We start from the raw sequence: 17,170 nt of genomic DNA, 5'->3' as shown, positions 1-17,170 counted from the left end.
GGGTACTTGGAAAACTAATGAACAACTATAGCAAATGTAGGCCCTGTGTCATATTCTATCTACACCATATGGTTTCTCTACCTCAGCCCTGCTGACATTTTGGCCAGATCCTTCTCTGTTGTGGGGGATGTGTCCTGTGCATAGCAGGATGTTAAACAGCATCCCTGGCCTCTACCCACTAAGTGCCAGCAGCAGCACCCCCAACCCCTCAAGTTGTGACAATCAAAACTGTCTCTGGTCGTTGCGAGCACCAAATGTTCCTTGAGAAGGAGGCAAAAACCACCCCTGGTTGGGAGGCACTGCTCTAAACTATCTGCAAGACTAACCAACATACTTTAACTAGACCTTGTGACCCCGAATCTTGAGATGGTTTGGCTCAGAACCAAACATAACAGTTTGCCTCAGATTGCAAGCTAGTTCATTACATTGTCTATATGAAGAACCAATGTTAACAGAGTCCAGAATCATGGGAAAGTCCTGGTTAGATTTAAGACTAAAGATGATTTCACTCAGTTTTGGATTTCAGTATCACAAATGAATTAAACACATTTAAAGAGAATGAACTGGGGCAATAACACCATTCTGCTGAAGGGTTTTAAAGTAGCATGTCAAGCCCTGGGACAAGTACAGAATTGTTTCCATGGTGAAGCTGCAACAACCTTCACTTGGCCTGGGGTTAAAGGGAACCTGCTGGCTATTCACGGACTCTTCTAGATGTTCCAAGCAGTCCCACTAGGAGCAAACTCCCAATTCTCCAAATTTCTGTTTTTGGTCCTATAAATATGAAGGGCTTTTCTCACCCCAGAACCCTGGAACACAGCCGTGCAGCAGCTGTGTCTAATTGGGTAGCACTGGAGGCAGATGCTACCAGTCCAAAGTACTGTGCCCATGGGGCAATGCTGGTGCTACAGGGAGGGTACATGCTCCTGTGAGGGGGGCAGAGTGGGGTAGTATTTAGGCTCTCATTTGTATGAAGTACTAGTCTCTAACACCGTTATTTACAGTGCAATGGAAATAGCATCTTTTAGCAGCAGGAAGTCTCGGCTGAAAGGCTGTATCTCTCGACCTCCCTGACTGAAGCACTGTCAGGGTCTATTGTTATTAGCCTGGAAAACCAAATTCTGCTGCTACTGCGTACTCAAGTCCTGGGAAAGCTAACAACTGTAATAATTTGTATCAGCAGAAATTCCTTCTGGTTTTAGTGATACACTGAATCCTCTGAAACTGGGGAACAAAAAAGAATATTAAGAAAAACAAATAACAATGCTAGGAAATCAGAAAGAGAGGATAAAAGTTGGGCAGCATGTGCATACCTGCCTATATATGCGTAATCTCAGTATTTTTTTTCCTACTATATTTGGAGCTTCCCTGTAAAAGCATGGCCTTGCTATGTGTTTCCCCAAGTGCCTTTCATACTAAAGGATCCCAGAGCTCTACATCCACATCAAGACATATGGAGCTCTTCAAAACAGAAATATCACAGAGAATCAGCAAAGCAAGTTTGAAATCTGGCCAACAGAGCCAGAGTTTGAAGGACTCACTAAAAAGACATCGACATTCTAACAATTTCAGGAGACCAGAACCGAAATGGTTCTGAGACTATAACAAGAACAGCAACAGCAGCCTCCGTTTACTGCTTTTACTGCATATTTCCCATGTGGTAGGCCAACACATCTATCCAGCGAGCACATGCCACAGGATTTACCTGCATTCTCCCATGGTATCTTCACACTGCCCCACAAGGTATGTGCCTTTTGCAGGTACTCTGTAGACGAGGAAACCAAGGCCTGGCAACTGCCCCAGATCACACAGTCAGTGGAATGATGGAGTCAAGATTCAAACTCAGAGGTCTGACTCCAGAACACATGCTCTCAACTTCAGTCCCCCCCCGCCCAGAGAAAAGTTCTGCTTAGATAAGGGCCCTTAGGCCATCATATCGTAAAGACTGATCTCAGTTGACTTTTGAGCTAACTGGGCTGCTATGCTAACTTTAAGGCACCTGAGGCTCAGAGGATCAGTGGTTCTTCTCTCTAAACTGTGTTAGCCATACAACTGGGACTGAAGTAGAACTTACAGACAAGTTCTATCAACCAAGAAACACCTTCATTAGTATAAAATAATGTATTGATGTGATAACAACAATCCCTACCATTTATTGAGAATTCATTATATGTTAGGTGTTATGCTTAGTTTTTGGGGGCATTATCTCAGTTAATAATTGCATTTTGTTACAGTATTCCTTGTTCCGCATTCCTAGGACACTATGAAACAGTTCTCCTTTGGCCAGGTGCCGGTTTTCTCTCTAGAAGGGTCATCCCTTGTATTTATATTTGAGATGGAATCTGGCTGTAGTGGCCAATGATCTGTCCATGTGGACACTGACCATTCAGGAGGGCCGTTTAGAAAGCCCATGAGAGAGAGCAGCTGCAAGCCACAGAAATAGTAAGGTGAGGCCTCCTCAGCTCTCCAGATCAGAGTGCAAGGTCTTCAAATGGCATGCCAGAGGCTTCTCTGTGGAGGGATTCTCCTTGTGGGCTGCAGTTTTCCACCCCACATTTCTTCAGTAATGCCACCTGCTGCCACCGTTCTAGGGCCAGACAGTGCCGGCTGTGCCTTCACTGGGAAGAGGGATGAGGTGGGAGACAGCCCCACCTGGTGGCAGCAAGCAGTAAGGCAGCCCAAGAGCTGACCCATGAGCTGCCACAGGGTCTGCAGACACCTGGGACGGATGGCAGCCCTTCCACAGACACAGTACTTTTCAGGGGATGGAGTACCTCACATATCATTTCTTCACAATTAATACCTATTCACAAGGTGAGTTTTGTATGCCCTCTGTTGAAGTGGAGCGAACAGAACTTAAAGGACTCAGTTTCTTAGATCTAAAGAAAAGACACTGGGCTTGCAACAGCACACCGTAAACGACACTAAAATCATGCACAACATCTTCCCTTTAGCTGTAAATGAGAACAGCTTCGTAGGGCCTGAGGTAGATACAGCATCAACCCAGGCTCCAACCCCTGATCCACTGCTAGGGGAGCCTTCCCAAGTAGGAACAGAGCATGGTCCAGGGTGATGCTGGCCTCCCGTGGTGCTACAGCAGACAGAAACTTTTTCCTTTCGGTCATCAGGCAAAATGGAAATCTACCTGCTAAATTCCTAATTCTTTGAGGGCACTGCCCCCCTCTAGGAATAAAGCCTATGTAAGTGGGCTTCCTGCCTCTTTACGTTCTTTACCTGCTGGAAAGCAGAACTGCTTAACATTGGCAGGATGCCACACTCCCAGCTACCATGTTACAGATGTCGAGAGAGAAATCTGAGGCGCTGTGTGTTCTGGGAAGGAAGGCTCCAAGTCGTGGTAGGAACTGACCAAAAAAGAACACCCAAACAGCCACAGCAATGCCCACAAAGAACCAAGCTCCCAGCTAGGACTCTGATGAGGACACCCAAGGTCGACACAAGATAAGACTGCTCTTCTAAGGTCACAAAACGAGCCAAGAGCAGAGTGCTCAGAGTGTTAAGCCCCAACACTCCCCTGGTCCCTCTCCCCAACCCCCATATCCGTTGGTCTTGCTCACAGGGCTGGTGGTGTCTTTGCTGAGGCTACCCTTGCTGTTGAGGCTGCCAATCTCCGTCTGTGAGCTGGACTGCGACATCCCCTCAAAGAAAGGCCTGCGGCAAAGAAGCACAGCCAGGGTCAGTGGCCACCGGGGCCCGGAGCAGCAGCCTGTGGAAGGTTGGGTAGCGATGCGGTGTTCAAGAAAGATCAACAACCCGGGCTTGAAGGATGCCCGCTGAGGAAGGACACAGCAGAGTGGACAAGGAGGGCCTGGACCAAAGGACTTCAGGAAAGTCCTATCAGGACTTTTGCCAGCTAGAGGCAAAAACAGTGATCCTTATCCAGACAGCTGGAAGTTCAACAGGGTGAGGAGCCAAACTCCCTGGTAATGGAGGGGAAGTGAGGGAGGGGGCCTAGGAGACTGTGCTGGCTTAGGAAGGAGATACGCAGGGAGACAATTTGATAGAAGAGGTTTGGGCCTCACTTGAGCTTGGGCTTTGGAGTGCTAAGGATGCTCTCCGTCTCTTCCATTTCAGGGCCACTGTCGCTGGGATTGTACATCTCCAGACTATCATACAGTTCATCCAAGTCCTCTTCCACCTCTCGTATCTGCTCTCGGGATACGTGTTCCAGCCCGAAGCCTACCTGTGGGGGACAAAAAGCTTTGAGTTTGGGGTTACCTCTATTAACAACTATGGTAGATGCATAACTCTTTCCTCCTGGACAGGTACCAACTGGCCTCCTTAACTAGTCGTCCTTAAGGGGCAATGCCACAGCTTCGCATGCATCGGGGTAAACTTAGTGTCCTTTCTGTGATCTAATCCTGAGAGCAGGGATGTGGTGAGGCCACCTTTCCCTTTCAGTGCCTCCCTACCCCTCCACATTATGGGCCTGGCATGAGAAGAAAAATACAAGTGCTAATGTACTTCTGCCAAAGCATGGGCACAAGAAAACCCAGAGGACTGTGACTCTGCAGGCCAGTTTTATTTTCCAGGAGCCCACAGAAGGACAAAGACACCTCAAGACAATTTTCTTCCCCATCTCTTTCCAGTCCATTCAGAAGAGAAGCCTGTGAAAACTGGCACCAGGCCGGTCAGAGCCCAGGGAGGACACGGCATCTCTAGTTTTTATTTTAAGTTTATTTATTTATTTTGAGAGAGAGAGTGCAAGCATAAGTGGGGGAGGGGCAGATAGAGAATCCCGAGCAGGCTCCTACACTGACAGTGCAGAGCCCAACGTGGGGCTCAATCCCACAAACTAGAGCTGACCACCGAGGACGCCCCTACCTCACAGGCTGTTGCTCACAATGTTCCCCGTCCAATAGGAGGGAAAATTCAACAACAACAACTAGATTTGTTACTGGCACCCCATAGCAGAGGCGTGGTATTAAACAACAGTTGAGTATAACCATGCTACCCTTGCTTCCAGGTACCGTGAAACTTTGGGTGCTACATGGAAAGCTTTCCTTTCTCTTTTCAAGTAGCTTAAAGCCCTTCTTTAGCTATGTTCTCACTTGGGGGTCCTGCAATCCTGACTCCTAGTGGCAGGAAAGAGCACACCCCAGGAACGACGTTGAAACTCAGGGGATTCTTCTACTCACCATCAACCTCGGGAGTAAGGGGTCGTACCTCATCTGAAACTTTAAACCGCTTCAGGAGGGCCACAAACTTCTGTTTGATGTTAGGTTGCTGTAGGGACAAATTGCACAATAATTCTCAAACAATACCCATTTGTGGACTGATCAAGTGAAGTCAACAGAGTGATCCAGAGCCCGCTTTTGTAAAGAGCTGTGGGAGGACACGAAGACGGGAAGACAGTTTCTCCCCCCTGGCACATAAAACCCACCAGGGAAGCAGGCATGAGCATTTAATGCTGGGGCAGTTCCCAGGGCTGTGGGCATAGATGGAAGGAGGGCTCATCTCTCCCTAGGGCCCTCCACCACCCACACATCTCCAGCTCATCCATTTCTCCAGTCCTTCAGATCCATGGTGCTGCTTGGTGATTTCCACCTGCATATACAGGCACCTCAAACCCAGCATTTCCAAGAATTCATCACCTTCTCCCTGTGTTCCTATCCAGGGTACCATTATCCCTCACTGATTGTAGTCTGAACCTCGAGTCTCTCCCCTCCCCTTTCTCCTCACAGCTGAGTGTTCACTAACTCCTATGCTCTTTTTCGTCTGTAACACCACTGCTTTCCTCCAGGCCTTTTTGTCCCCACAACTCTGTGGGATCACCGCAATGGCCTTTGACCGACACTCCCCCAACCCTCACGCTCCCGGCCAGTTTCCAGTCTTGTTCTCTCCAGAGTCCATAGTGATTATCACAAATGCAAATCTAATGTTACTCTCCCCAAATTAGAGGTCTTCACTGGTCCCCAGTGCCCAGGGAACGAGCTGCAGCATCGGGCCCATGTGTGTCTGAAGGCTGCTCTGCCGGTCTCTAGCCTCACATCACCAACCAACACCCCACACCAGCATTCAAGTGGAAACTGCTTATAGTTCTGTAAGGAATGGCATGCTGCTGTACCCCTCTGGGCCTTTACACACGGTACCTCCTGCCCTGACTACACATTCTCCCCCAATCCACTTGGCGAATCTCTGTTTATCCTTAGAAACCCATCTCTCTGCATCCGGTCTGTGAAGCTCTCTTGGCACTTCTGCTCAGAGTCGGTCACTTTCCCCTTAGTGCCATCGCTGTCCCTTACACCAAACTCTATCTTCTAGCCCCTACTCTACTATGTCGCAGCCACTTGTTTAGATGTTGTTTGTGTCTAGACACTGTGACCTCCTTGATGGTATGGACGAGCCCTTTCTTATCTCAATGTCTCAAACTCCAGGCACAGTGATGAGCTTGGGGTCTTAAGTACTTCCTGACTGAATGATAGACTTGCCATCTGGGGACGGAAGAGACTAACTTGCAAGTAAGGCTGAGCCAGGCCTTCAAGAAAAAGCAGGGGCTCCAAAGGTAGAAAGGGCATCCACAGCAGAGAAAAAACAAACAAACAACAAGTCAATTAGTGTGTCTAGAACAAAGTATTCTTGGTAGGGAAAGAAGAATGCATGTGTACAAAAGGAGACAGAAACTAAAGAACTGTTACTAAGTCTCTGGTAATCTGACTGGAAAGTTCCTGGAGCTAAAAAAAAATAAAATAAAAAAAAATAAAAACAACAACCTTTGAGGTAGAGGCTATTAATAGGAGCACTGAACTCTGGTCATATAACAGGGTAAAGCTGGTTCATAGGAGACCACAGGGAGAGGGGATTTATAAAGCTCCAGGAGGCATCCTATGGGAAGAAAGTAGGACCTCTCTTTGGTTACAGAGCAGGAAAAAGAAAAACTTAACAGAAGGAGGTACAACACAGAGTGATCCTCCAGTCTCTTCCCATTGTGAGTACAATGATACAAGATGTCTAAGGCTCTGGGGACATGCCTTATCCAGGTCATTTTGGAGTGCCAATCAAGGATTAGATACCTGAGGACAATGAAGCAGTTCTCACACTCTCTAGTCATTATTCAACGGGGGAAATCAAGACCATAGTCTTGAGAATTTACATTTAAGCCCAATGATACCTCAGGAGGCATGGAGATGACAGTGTTGTTTCATGGTGAATGCCAGGTTTAGATACAACACATCTGGAAGGTCTGGCCTACATTTAGTTCATTCCTGAAGGTGATAGGAATCTCTGTTCTTGGGGTCCCTAGGCTAGCTCTGTACTAGAGAATCAGGATGTGTCAGGAAAAATGAAACTGAGTTTCTAGCACTTTGACTCTCCCACACTTTAGCACAGGAACTCCAGAATCAGTCAAAGTTGACTTAGACCAAGAAACAGACTCTTAACTATAGCTATAGAACAAACTGCTGGTTACCAGTGGGAAGGTGGGTGGGGGATGGCTGAAATAGGTGAAGGGGATTAAGAGTACACTTATCATGATGAACTCTGTAATTTAGAGAATTGTTGAATTACCATGCTGTACACCTGAAACTAATATAACAGTATGTTAACTATACTGGAAATTAAATTAAATTAAAAAAAAAACAACCACCAAGGTTAACCTAGAAATCCAGGTATTAAGTGTCTCAGTCCAGGACTCTTAATTTCACCAAAATAGTGACTCTTGAGGAATCTTATGTAGGAGACACAATTCAAAGGCATTTGGCCTCTAAGGTTATGGATCCATTAAGGATCCAAATATATCCAATGTATATATATCCAGTGTGTGTGTGTGTGTGTGTGTATGTGTGTGTGTGTGTGTGTGTGTGTGTGTGTGTGTGAGAGAGAGAAAGAGAGAGAGACAGAGAGAGAGAGAGAGAGAATATCTGTATCTATATCTATATGTCTGTATCTCTCCAACTATATCCAATGGAATTAGACCTTACCAATTGCTTACAGTTCTAAGCACTAGCTTATTATTTCTGGGTTAAAATGATTAAAAATTTGACACCCCTAGAGAAGACTGGGTCTGTCTATGTGGTAGGCAGGACGTAATTTGAAGTAACCTCCTTGAGAGGGAACATGGGGTGTTTGAGGTGTTCTGCTTCTCGATAAAGCATTTTCTGCTCTAAAGTCTAAAACAGGGTTTCTCAACCTATTTTCTATCCTGACATAACCTGAAAAATATAACACACTCCCATAAGTAACACTGCTTCTCTACAACAGTGACTTTTAATTAGGTAATGGTGGGGGTGGGGTGGGGGAGGAGGAGGAGGAGATAGAGGGGTATACCAGAACCTTCAGGGAATGGCCATGTGCAGATTTTTAAAAAGACTCCAGGAGGCTTCAATATACCACTCTCATCCTACCTCCAAATGGAAAATCTCAGGTAAACATTCCCCAGACCTTCGAGGCTCACCCTTGTGATGGCAGAGGTTGAGGTTAGTTTCCTCCGGGTCTTCTTTACTTTCCGTAGATCCTCATCTTCATAAAACAGGTCCTAAGTGGGGAAAGGCATGGAATGAAGTTAGGAAACCCCAGGAGGGTCTGGAACTATTTCTCGAGACACTACATGTGAGGGGCTGTGGAAAGTTACCTGCCCGTGCAATGGATCATCACTGCCTTCCTGTTCTGATGAGAAACTCTCCTCCTCTTCCTCAGAATAATTGTCAATATCAGGAGAACGATCTGGAGAGAGACACCTTAGTAAGACAACCTTGAAGTGTGAAGATCTGGCCTAAGAGAATTTGGTTGGCTGGAATCAGGGCTCTCGTCAGGCAGAAATAGGTCTGGGGAAGAGGCGAGGGCCACAGCCATGGTAAGCCATGTTTTATTTTGAAGGATCTCTAAACTTCTCTTTCACAAGAACATTTTAGGCCCCATCAAGTTCAGCTTTCCCAGGATGGGGAACAGGTGATGGGCTTGTTCTTGACCCACAGGGCCTCCAGATACCATATACATCTTACCAGACAGCTTGGATTTGATTCCTTCATGGTCAATGGGCTGGCTGGACAGAGAGTAGATCTTTATTTCTGCCACAGGCACAGAGACATCCTTCACGTTACTGTGCAGGCCAAGCACCAGAGCGCCTTCATTAGGGTGCTGCATCACCTGAGAGCACAGGGCAGTAATGCAAATGCCTTACTAGGGGAGGTGAGTTGTCCATTTTGATAAATCCAAATGGATGTGCAAGCCGATGGGAATGACATTCTGCTAATACATTTTCTTTCTATCTTTCAAATCCAGGCCTACTTTTCTCCCATTGCCTTCAAACTCTTACTTGAAAATTATCTCCAGAAGTGCCAGGCACTGGTCAGGCCTTTGTGCTTAAAAGAAAATCGAGGCTCGAGCCTGAAAATGATGGCTAATCTCTGGGACTACATTTTAGTTTTAGTCCTTGACAGAGAACTAGTTCTCCAGGCTGGGGCCGGCCTGCAGATGGTGATCACCTGTGTCTGGCAATGGGAAAAACGATCTATAGTACCTGAGAAAACACAGGTGGGGAAATATGGCATCTATAATACTTCACTCCCCATAGTCCCTCATACTGATTCAAAACCTGAAGAGGAAAGATAGATGGGCTGCCACGATCTCATATATTCTATTTATTAAGGTCACAGAAACTTTCCTATTTAATGTACTAAAGCACAGACATAAGTTTTTTTTTTTTAAAGTTTATTTATTTATTTTGAGAGAGAGAAAGAGTGAGTGAGCAGGGGAGGGGCAGAGAGAGAGGGAGAGAGAGAGAGAGAGAGAGAAAGAATCCCAAGCAGGCTTCATACCATCAGTACAGAGCCTGATGTGGGGCTCGAACTCATGAACTGTGAGATCATGATCTGAGCTGAAACCAAGGGCTGGGCGTTTAACTGACGGAGTCACCCAGATGCCCCCAGACCTAAGTTTTAAAACTGACTGTGGGCCAGCTACACAGGAGCTGGGAGCATGGCAGCCGCAGAGCTCTGCACAGGGGGAAGACCTCTCCATGCCAGCCATGCAGGGTGTTTCATGAGAATGGAAGAATAGGAGGCCACTAGATCCCGACGTCATGCACGTCGTCAACTATTTCCAAACAGCAGGATTTGAGGAGCAAACTAGTGCTTTCTGGGAACAGGAAATTGATGGAAAATCCCTGCTACTGATGACAAGAAATGATGTACTGATAGGACTTCAGTTTTTAAAAGGGGGGCCTGCTCTCAAAATCTACCAGTATCGGGGTGCCTGGGTGGCTCAGTCGGTTGAGCGTCCGACTTTGGCTCAGGTCATGATCTCGCAGTCCGTGAGTTCAAGCCCCGCGTCGGGCTCTGTGCTGACAGCTCAGAGCCTGGAGCCTGTTTCAGATTCTGTGTCTTCTCTCTCTGACCCTCCCCCATTAATGCTCTGTCTCTCTCTCTCTCAAAAATAAATAAACGTTAAAAAAAAAAATAAAAAAAAAATAAACAAGAAAATCTACCAGTATCATGTAAAACCTCTGCTGACAAAGCATTTAAAGAACAACTCTTCATAGTACAAACTGGGGTCTTAGACCTCAAGAAACATACTGACATAATTTAGTTTCATGTGATAAAACTTAAAAAAAATATTTGTTTATTTTTTAGATAGAGCGTGAGTGGGGTGGAGGGACAGACAGAGAGAGAGAGAGAGAGAGAGAGCAAGAATCTCAAACAGGCTCCATGCTCAGTGAGGAGACTGATGCGGGCCTTGATCCCACGACCCCGAGATCTGACCTGAGCCAAAATCAAGAGTTGGACGCTCAACTGACTGAGCCACCCAGGCACCCCTCATATGATGAAACTTTGTAAACAGAATACATACATGTGTAGATGTGAAGAATTTCAGTCAAATGAAATGTCTTGGGCGAACTAGGCAATCCATCAGCTGACCTGAATTCAACCAGGAGGAACAAGGATAACTTGTGGACAGGATGGTTTTCCTTGTGGAGCTTGTCAAAGAGAGTCATCTTTGACATGACTGGACCTCCCTCCCCACTAAAGGGATTTTCTTCACAGACTGCTTTTCCAAAATCTTTGAAAAAGGATTGAAGTGAATGACCTTTTGTTTCAGATGTAGGGAGATTAAAAACAAGAAAACTTGGAAAAGGGGAAAAAGAGAGACTGCTGTCTCCCTTGAATTCCTCTTCTTCTTAGAGCTTGTATTATTTGGATGGAATTGTTGACACTACTTTTTACAGAGGCTCCTCCACTTGACCTTATTAAGGTGTTTTTTTTTTTTAAAGTTATTTTTAACATTTATTTATTTTTGAGAGACAGAGAGAGACAGAGCAGGAGTGGGGGAGGGTCAGAGACAGAGAGGGAGACACAGAATCTGAAATAGGCTCCAGGCTCTGAGCTGTCAGCACAGAGCCCGATGCGGGGCTTGAACTCACGAACCGCGAGATCATGACCTGAGCTGAAGTCGGATGCTCAACCGACGGAGCCACCCAGGCGCCCCAAGGTTTTGCTGGGCTATACTGTGATGTTTGAAACGAACATGCTTCATGGCCCCTACAGGTGGAACCTCTGAAAAGAGAAAATCTGTTGTGTCTTGGAGATATCCATCCATATTCAGCTTTTTTCACCGGGGATAATGGTATTTTCTGTATAGATTTACTCTCAAATTGGCTTTTTGTTTCCACGGAAGAAAACACTTTTTTACTTTATGGTTGGTATCTACACTAATTTTTTTCTGAAGGAATTTGCCAAAAGTTATAGATCCAAAAGCCTTGTTACTAGTATAAATATTTATAAATGTATATTCTTCATGATGGTGTATTATTTTTTTGATTGCTCCAATACTTTGATTTTTGATTTGAGAACCTGTTTTTAAGAACTTGAAAAAGCAGTCTTGCTACATCTCTGTTCAGAGACATTTGTTTGAATCTCCACGTGTCAATGCCTTACTGAATTGGTGCTTTGTCGTTGCAATAAAGCATTGCTTCAGTTTAAAATAAATAATAAAAAAATAAAATGTGGCCCCCCTTTTTTCCCCTTTGTCAGGGTTAAGAGGATTTATCTGGCACATAAGGGAACTACACAAATGAGCAAACATACTGAAGATAATGGGAGCCTGCTTTCATCCTGCTGGAGGAGGGAATCAGAACAACGGACAGGGGAAAGGCAAGCATAAGCCCAATGGTGTTGGGCTGGAATTGATTGGAATGTGTGAGCTCATGATGAGACAGACAGACAGACAGGGAAACAGGTATGACATGTGTGTGGTGTGTATGTATGTATGTATGAGAGCATAAGCACATATGCAGATACATTTCCTAGCTCTGTCTGTTCATGGGGAGTAGAAGCAATGACACTCCAGCTGGAAAAATAACTCTTAATAGTCATGGAACCCATTTAGATACTATTCTCCGCCAAAAGGAACCAGGACTCTTTGGAGAATCAGTTCATTCCAAGGCTGGGTCAGGGAAAGTGCAAGATGCTATTTTGTACCAGAAAGTAAAGAAGTGTATAAAGAATGATGGCACATATCAAAAAAGATATAGGGACTAGCTTGGAGGGGTTCCCACTGGCCAAATCTGAGATAATTTAAGCATGAAAAAAAAAAAAAGATAGTAACAGATTGAACCCCACTGAAGCAAACAGGAATCCATAACTAATACATATAAGTGAAATGATCAATAAATGGGAAGAAGAGAAAGCTCTGCCTTACAATAGAAAGTGAATTAATATATACAGCAGGAATGATGGGATTAGAAATTCACTGGCAAGCACCAAAGTAATAATTGATCCAGGCAAGAATCACTAATAGATGCTAAAACTAGTTGAAGATATGATGAGAAAAAAGGTTTGTTACACTGTCTCAAAACATCTCCCTATAAAATATTGTTTTAAATTGGGAAATACAAAAAAAAGTGTTAATTTAGGTTGGAAATCCTGGCAGACATCATCTTAACCAAGCAATAAAAGCTAACCTCACCAGAAATGGAACAAATTGACGTGGAGCATTGCCTGTGTAGCATTTAGAAGAACACGGCATTACTTCTGTGGTAGTTCTGCCAAAAATGCATAAGCTGAATCTAATCTTCAGAAAACATCAGACAAACCCAAACTGAGGAACATTCAACGAGGTAACTAGCCTGTACTCTTTTTTTTTTTCCTTCCTTCCTTCCCTTCCTTAAGTTTATTTATTGAGAGGGAGAGAGGATCTGAAGTGGGCTCTGTGCTGATGGCAGAGAGCCTGACGTGAGGCTCAAAGTCACGAGCCGTGAGATCATGACCTGAGCTGAAGTTGGACACCCAACTGACTGAGCCACCCAGGTGCCTCTAGCCTGTACTCTTAAAAAAAGTCAAAGGAATGAAAGACAAGGAAAATCTGAGGGACTGTTGAAAATTGAAGGAGACTAAAAAGGCAAGACAATTAAATGAACACTATCCCAGATTAAATCCTGGGCCTGTAATGGATACTATGGAGACACTTGGCACAATCTGAGCGGGGGCCGTGGGCTGGATGATGATCCTATATCCGTGTTGATGTCCTGACCTTTATGGCAGGCATGATGCTGACTACACAGGAGAGTATTCTTATTTTTAAGAAATTAACATAGTACGGCATTAAGGTGTAGTAGGGTATCATGTCTGCAACTTACTCTCAGTGGTTCAGAAAAGAAAATAATATGCATAAATGTTTATATATAGAGAGAAAAATAAGGCAAATGCGGTAATAGGTTAGCACTGAAGAATCTGAGTGCAGGGTATATGGGCATTCTTTACACTACTCTTACAATTTTTCTGTAAGTTTGAATTTTCTTTGAAACTTAAAGAAAAACATTTTGTGAGGGAGTAATTACTTGGGATAAAAAGAACAATTACTCTGGCGCCTGGGTGGCTCAGTTGGTTAAGCATCCGACTTCAGCTTAGGTCACGATCTCACGGTCCGTGAGTTTGAGCCCCCGCATCGGGCTCTGTGCTGACAGTTCAGAGCCTGGAGCCTGCTTTGGATTCTGTGTCTCCTTCTCTCTCTGCCCCTCCCCCATTCATGCTCTGTCTCTCTCTGTCTCAAAAATAAATAAAAACGTTAAAAAAAAAATTAAAAAAAAAAAAAAAAAAGAACAATTACTTGGGATATCCTGAATTTCCAAAAATAGAATTAACTTGTAAAATAAAATGAAACACCCAGCCACTAGGCTGGCAAAATCATTTGCTAGCAGGCTCAACTGGCTGGGCCTGGTGTGCCTCACAAACTCTCGGACTTAAAGACTGGAGACTGTGCCCCCTCACCTCTGCCATGTTGATAAGTCCCACAGCCAGGGTCTTATAGCCCAAGATGGTCCGGTTCTTGTAACGCTTTCTCCTTTGCAACATGATCTGTAGCTTGTTGGCATCTCGCTTCAGGAAATGAGGGTACTGCCAAGTACAAAAGAGTCAAGCATCGTTAATGAGCTCCTGGGTCCTTGTCTGGTCCTGTTGGAGGATATGCAATCTTTCTGTGCTTCACTATCTCCTGTCTGTACAAGGGGGCTGCGTGGGGGGAATCAGGGGTGAAGGAGACAGCATTAAGTTGCCGCTGAGGCTTCGATTCTCCTTGGTGCCTGATTTCCATTCTGTAGCTCTGTGGTACACACGTGTTCAGAACTTTGCCTCTTTCTTTGCCAAGTGATCAAATGTTTTCTCCATATGCTTCAATTTGGGATCCTGGGATTGTGATGAGAGAGAGAGACATACTAAAGAGGCATAAGGAGAAGGGAAGGAATTGAGATTACAACATGGGGGCAGAATGAGACTGAAGGGGACACACTCAGCTGGAGTGTGTGCCGCAGATTACTAAGGAGAGGTAACGGGGCTGAGCGAGATTGGGTGGGGGACCAACAGCCTTATCCAAGGAAAGGGGAAAAAAAGAACTCGGGTCTCAGCATCCTCACTGTGGCTGGCTGAGTGACTGCTTCAGCCCTCCAGGCTAGCCACAGAAGCTCAATTCATTGGGTAACTTTCATTCATTGGGCTGTGGCTGCTCTGGGATAGAAAAATCTCCAGACTGCAGGACTACCTGGGGACTAGACTAGACATTAGTGACCTAAGATTCAGTAGCTTCTCACCTGAAGGGAGAAGGTTAATTGGAGTTCTGTTTCCACAAGTCCACTAGCTGGAAGGATGATCTCATTGGAGCGAAGAATCCTTTTTGAACCCTGAAACAAACAAACAAAAAAAGGTCGAATCTGTGTCATCAAAAATCAGACCAAAAGAAATACTAAGTTTGCAAATAACTTTTAAACTCTACAAACATTCTTACCAAATATTTTATCGGTTTTTATTATACTCATTAAAATCAAACCATACCAGAAGTATGATTTTACATGTATTATGTTGTATGTTCATAAAAGATTTTCACATAAAAGTGGTTTATTTTTGGACGTGACTTTTCCAACATTCCCTAGAAGAGTCAGGCAGGTAGCAGCACCATGCTCACCTCTGCCTCCCTTCTTCCTCGCAAATTGACACTTCACTTGCACTGTCTTGCCTTTTCACATGCTTTTTCTTTCTCTTCTTGGATGCTCATTTGTGCTTCTGCACACAGCTAAGGCACTCCCCTTTCAGGTCCCCGCTTAACGTTTTCCCAGGAACCTATCCTTTCAGCTCCACCTCTTCCAGCCTAAGAATGGGTTAGATACCCCAGCATTTTTAGCTCTAAAGTTGGGCCCAACTATTCCTAAAGTGTAAAAAGAGATCAGCAGGAGGGCCTGAGGAATGCCAATAAATTTGTATAAATTACTTTTTCAAAAAAAAATTGAGATTTAAAAACCGTGAAATGTCTAGATCTTGAACACACAGGATGAGTTGACAAATGCATATACGTACGTAACCCACATCTGCCTCAAGATATGCAACATTTCTGGGGTGCCTGGGCGGCTCAGTCGGTTGAGTGTCTGACTCCTGATTTTGGCTCAGGTCATGATCCCAGGGTTGTGAGACTGAGCCCCATGTTGGGCTCTATGCTGAGCATGGATCCTGCTTGAGATTCTCTCTTGCTCCCTCTCTCTCTCTCTCTCTCCCCACTCCCTGGCTCATACTGTCTCTAAAATAAAATTAAAAAGAAAAAAGATGTGCATTTCTATCGCTTCAGAAAAACTCTGTGATCCTGCCCAGACAATCCTACACTGCTCTCTCAGAGGCAAGCACTGTTCTGACTTCTTTCACCATAGGTTAGTTTTACCGATTCTAACATTCCATATAAATGGGGTCATACGGTATGCGCTATTCTGGTTGGGCTTCTTCAAACATCATCTTTGAGGTTCATACAGGGTGTTGCATATATTAGCAGTTCATTCCTTTTTATTGCCGAGTAGAATTCTATTCTACTGTTGCTGAACATTCACATTTGTGTTGTTTCTAGTTTTTGGCTACTATGGCCAAAGCTGCCATTCTTGTTAGAAGTCTTTATAGACATATGTGTTACTTTTTCTAGGGCAAACACCTAAGAAAGGAATTGCTGGGTCTTAGGGTAGATGTGTGCTTAACTTTATGAGAAACTGCCAGACCAGTTTCCAAAGTGTTGGTAAAATTCCCACCCCAACAGCAGTGTCTAAAAGCCCCAGTTGCTCCTTATCTTCACTAGCAGTTGGTGCGATCAGGTCTTGATTTACGGATTCTAATGGGTACGCACAGTGGAATATCACTGTGGTTACAATTTGCATTTCCCTGATGACTAATACTATTAAGCACATTTTCATTAGTTTATTGATCATTTGTAAATCTCCATGTAAATCTCTATGAGGTGCCTGGTCAAACATTTTCATCCAGGTTTTTTTATCTTGTTTTTGAGTTGTAAGAGTTTTTTAATTTATACAAGTCACCTGTCAGACATACGTATTGTAAATTATTTTCTTGTCTATTCAGTTTATTAATGGTATCTTTGTTTTTTATTTATTTATTTATATATGAAATTTATTGTCAAATTGGTTTCCATACAACACCCAGTGCTCATCCCAAAAGGTGCCCTCCTCAATACCCATCACCCACCCTCTCCTCCCTCCCACCCCCCATCAACCCTCAGTTTGCTCTCAGTTCTCAACAGTCTCTTATGCTTTGGCTCTCTCCCACTCTAACCTCTTTCTTTTTTTTTTTTTTCCTTCCCCTCCCCCATGGGTTCCTGTTAAGTTTCTCAGGATCCACATAAGAGTGAAACCATATGGTATCTGTCTTTCTCTGTATGGCTTATTTCACTTAGCATCACA

General features: G+C 44.5%; 1 protein-coding gene across 2 annotated transcripts in view; it reads right to left on the bottom strand.

The window, feature by feature from the left end:
* Positions 1 to 17,170, bottom strand: part of PACS1 (phosphofurin acidic cluster sorting protein 1) — a 155,384-nt gene that overhangs the window by 15,952 nt on the left and 122,262 nt on the right. For both annotated transcript variants that reach the window (XM_040466040.1, XM_040466041.1), the window contains exons 3-10: positions 15,035 to 15,124; positions 14,220 to 14,345; positions 8,958 to 9,102; positions 8,588 to 8,679; positions 8,411 to 8,491; positions 5,185 to 5,244; positions 4,041 to 4,201; positions 3,576 to 3,669 (exon numbers count right to left, since the gene is read on the bottom strand). In XM_040466040.1, coding sequence (XP_040321974.1) covers positions 3,576 to 3,669; positions 4,041 to 4,201; positions 5,185 to 5,244; positions 8,411 to 8,491; positions 8,588 to 8,679; positions 8,958 to 9,102; positions 14,220 to 14,345; positions 15,035 to 15,124 — 849 coding nt within the window. The remainder of the gene's footprint in view (positions 1 to 3,575; positions 3,670 to 4,040; positions 4,202 to 5,184; positions 5,245 to 8,410; positions 8,492 to 8,587; positions 8,680 to 8,957; positions 9,103 to 14,219; positions 14,346 to 15,034; positions 15,125 to 17,170) is intronic.

The sequence above is a fragment of the Herpailurus yagouaroundi genome, unplaced genomic scaffold, assembly GCF_014898765.1.
Source record: "Herpailurus yagouaroundi ecotype Mexico unplaced genomic scaffold, PumYag 569, whole genome shotgun sequence".
In the NCBI taxonomy this organism is placed as follows: domain Eukaryota; kingdom Metazoa; phylum Chordata; class Mammalia; order Carnivora; family Felidae; genus Herpailurus; species Herpailurus yagouaroundi.
Note: the sequence above shows the minus strand (reverse complement) of the source record. Positions and strands in the feature narration are given on the sequence as shown.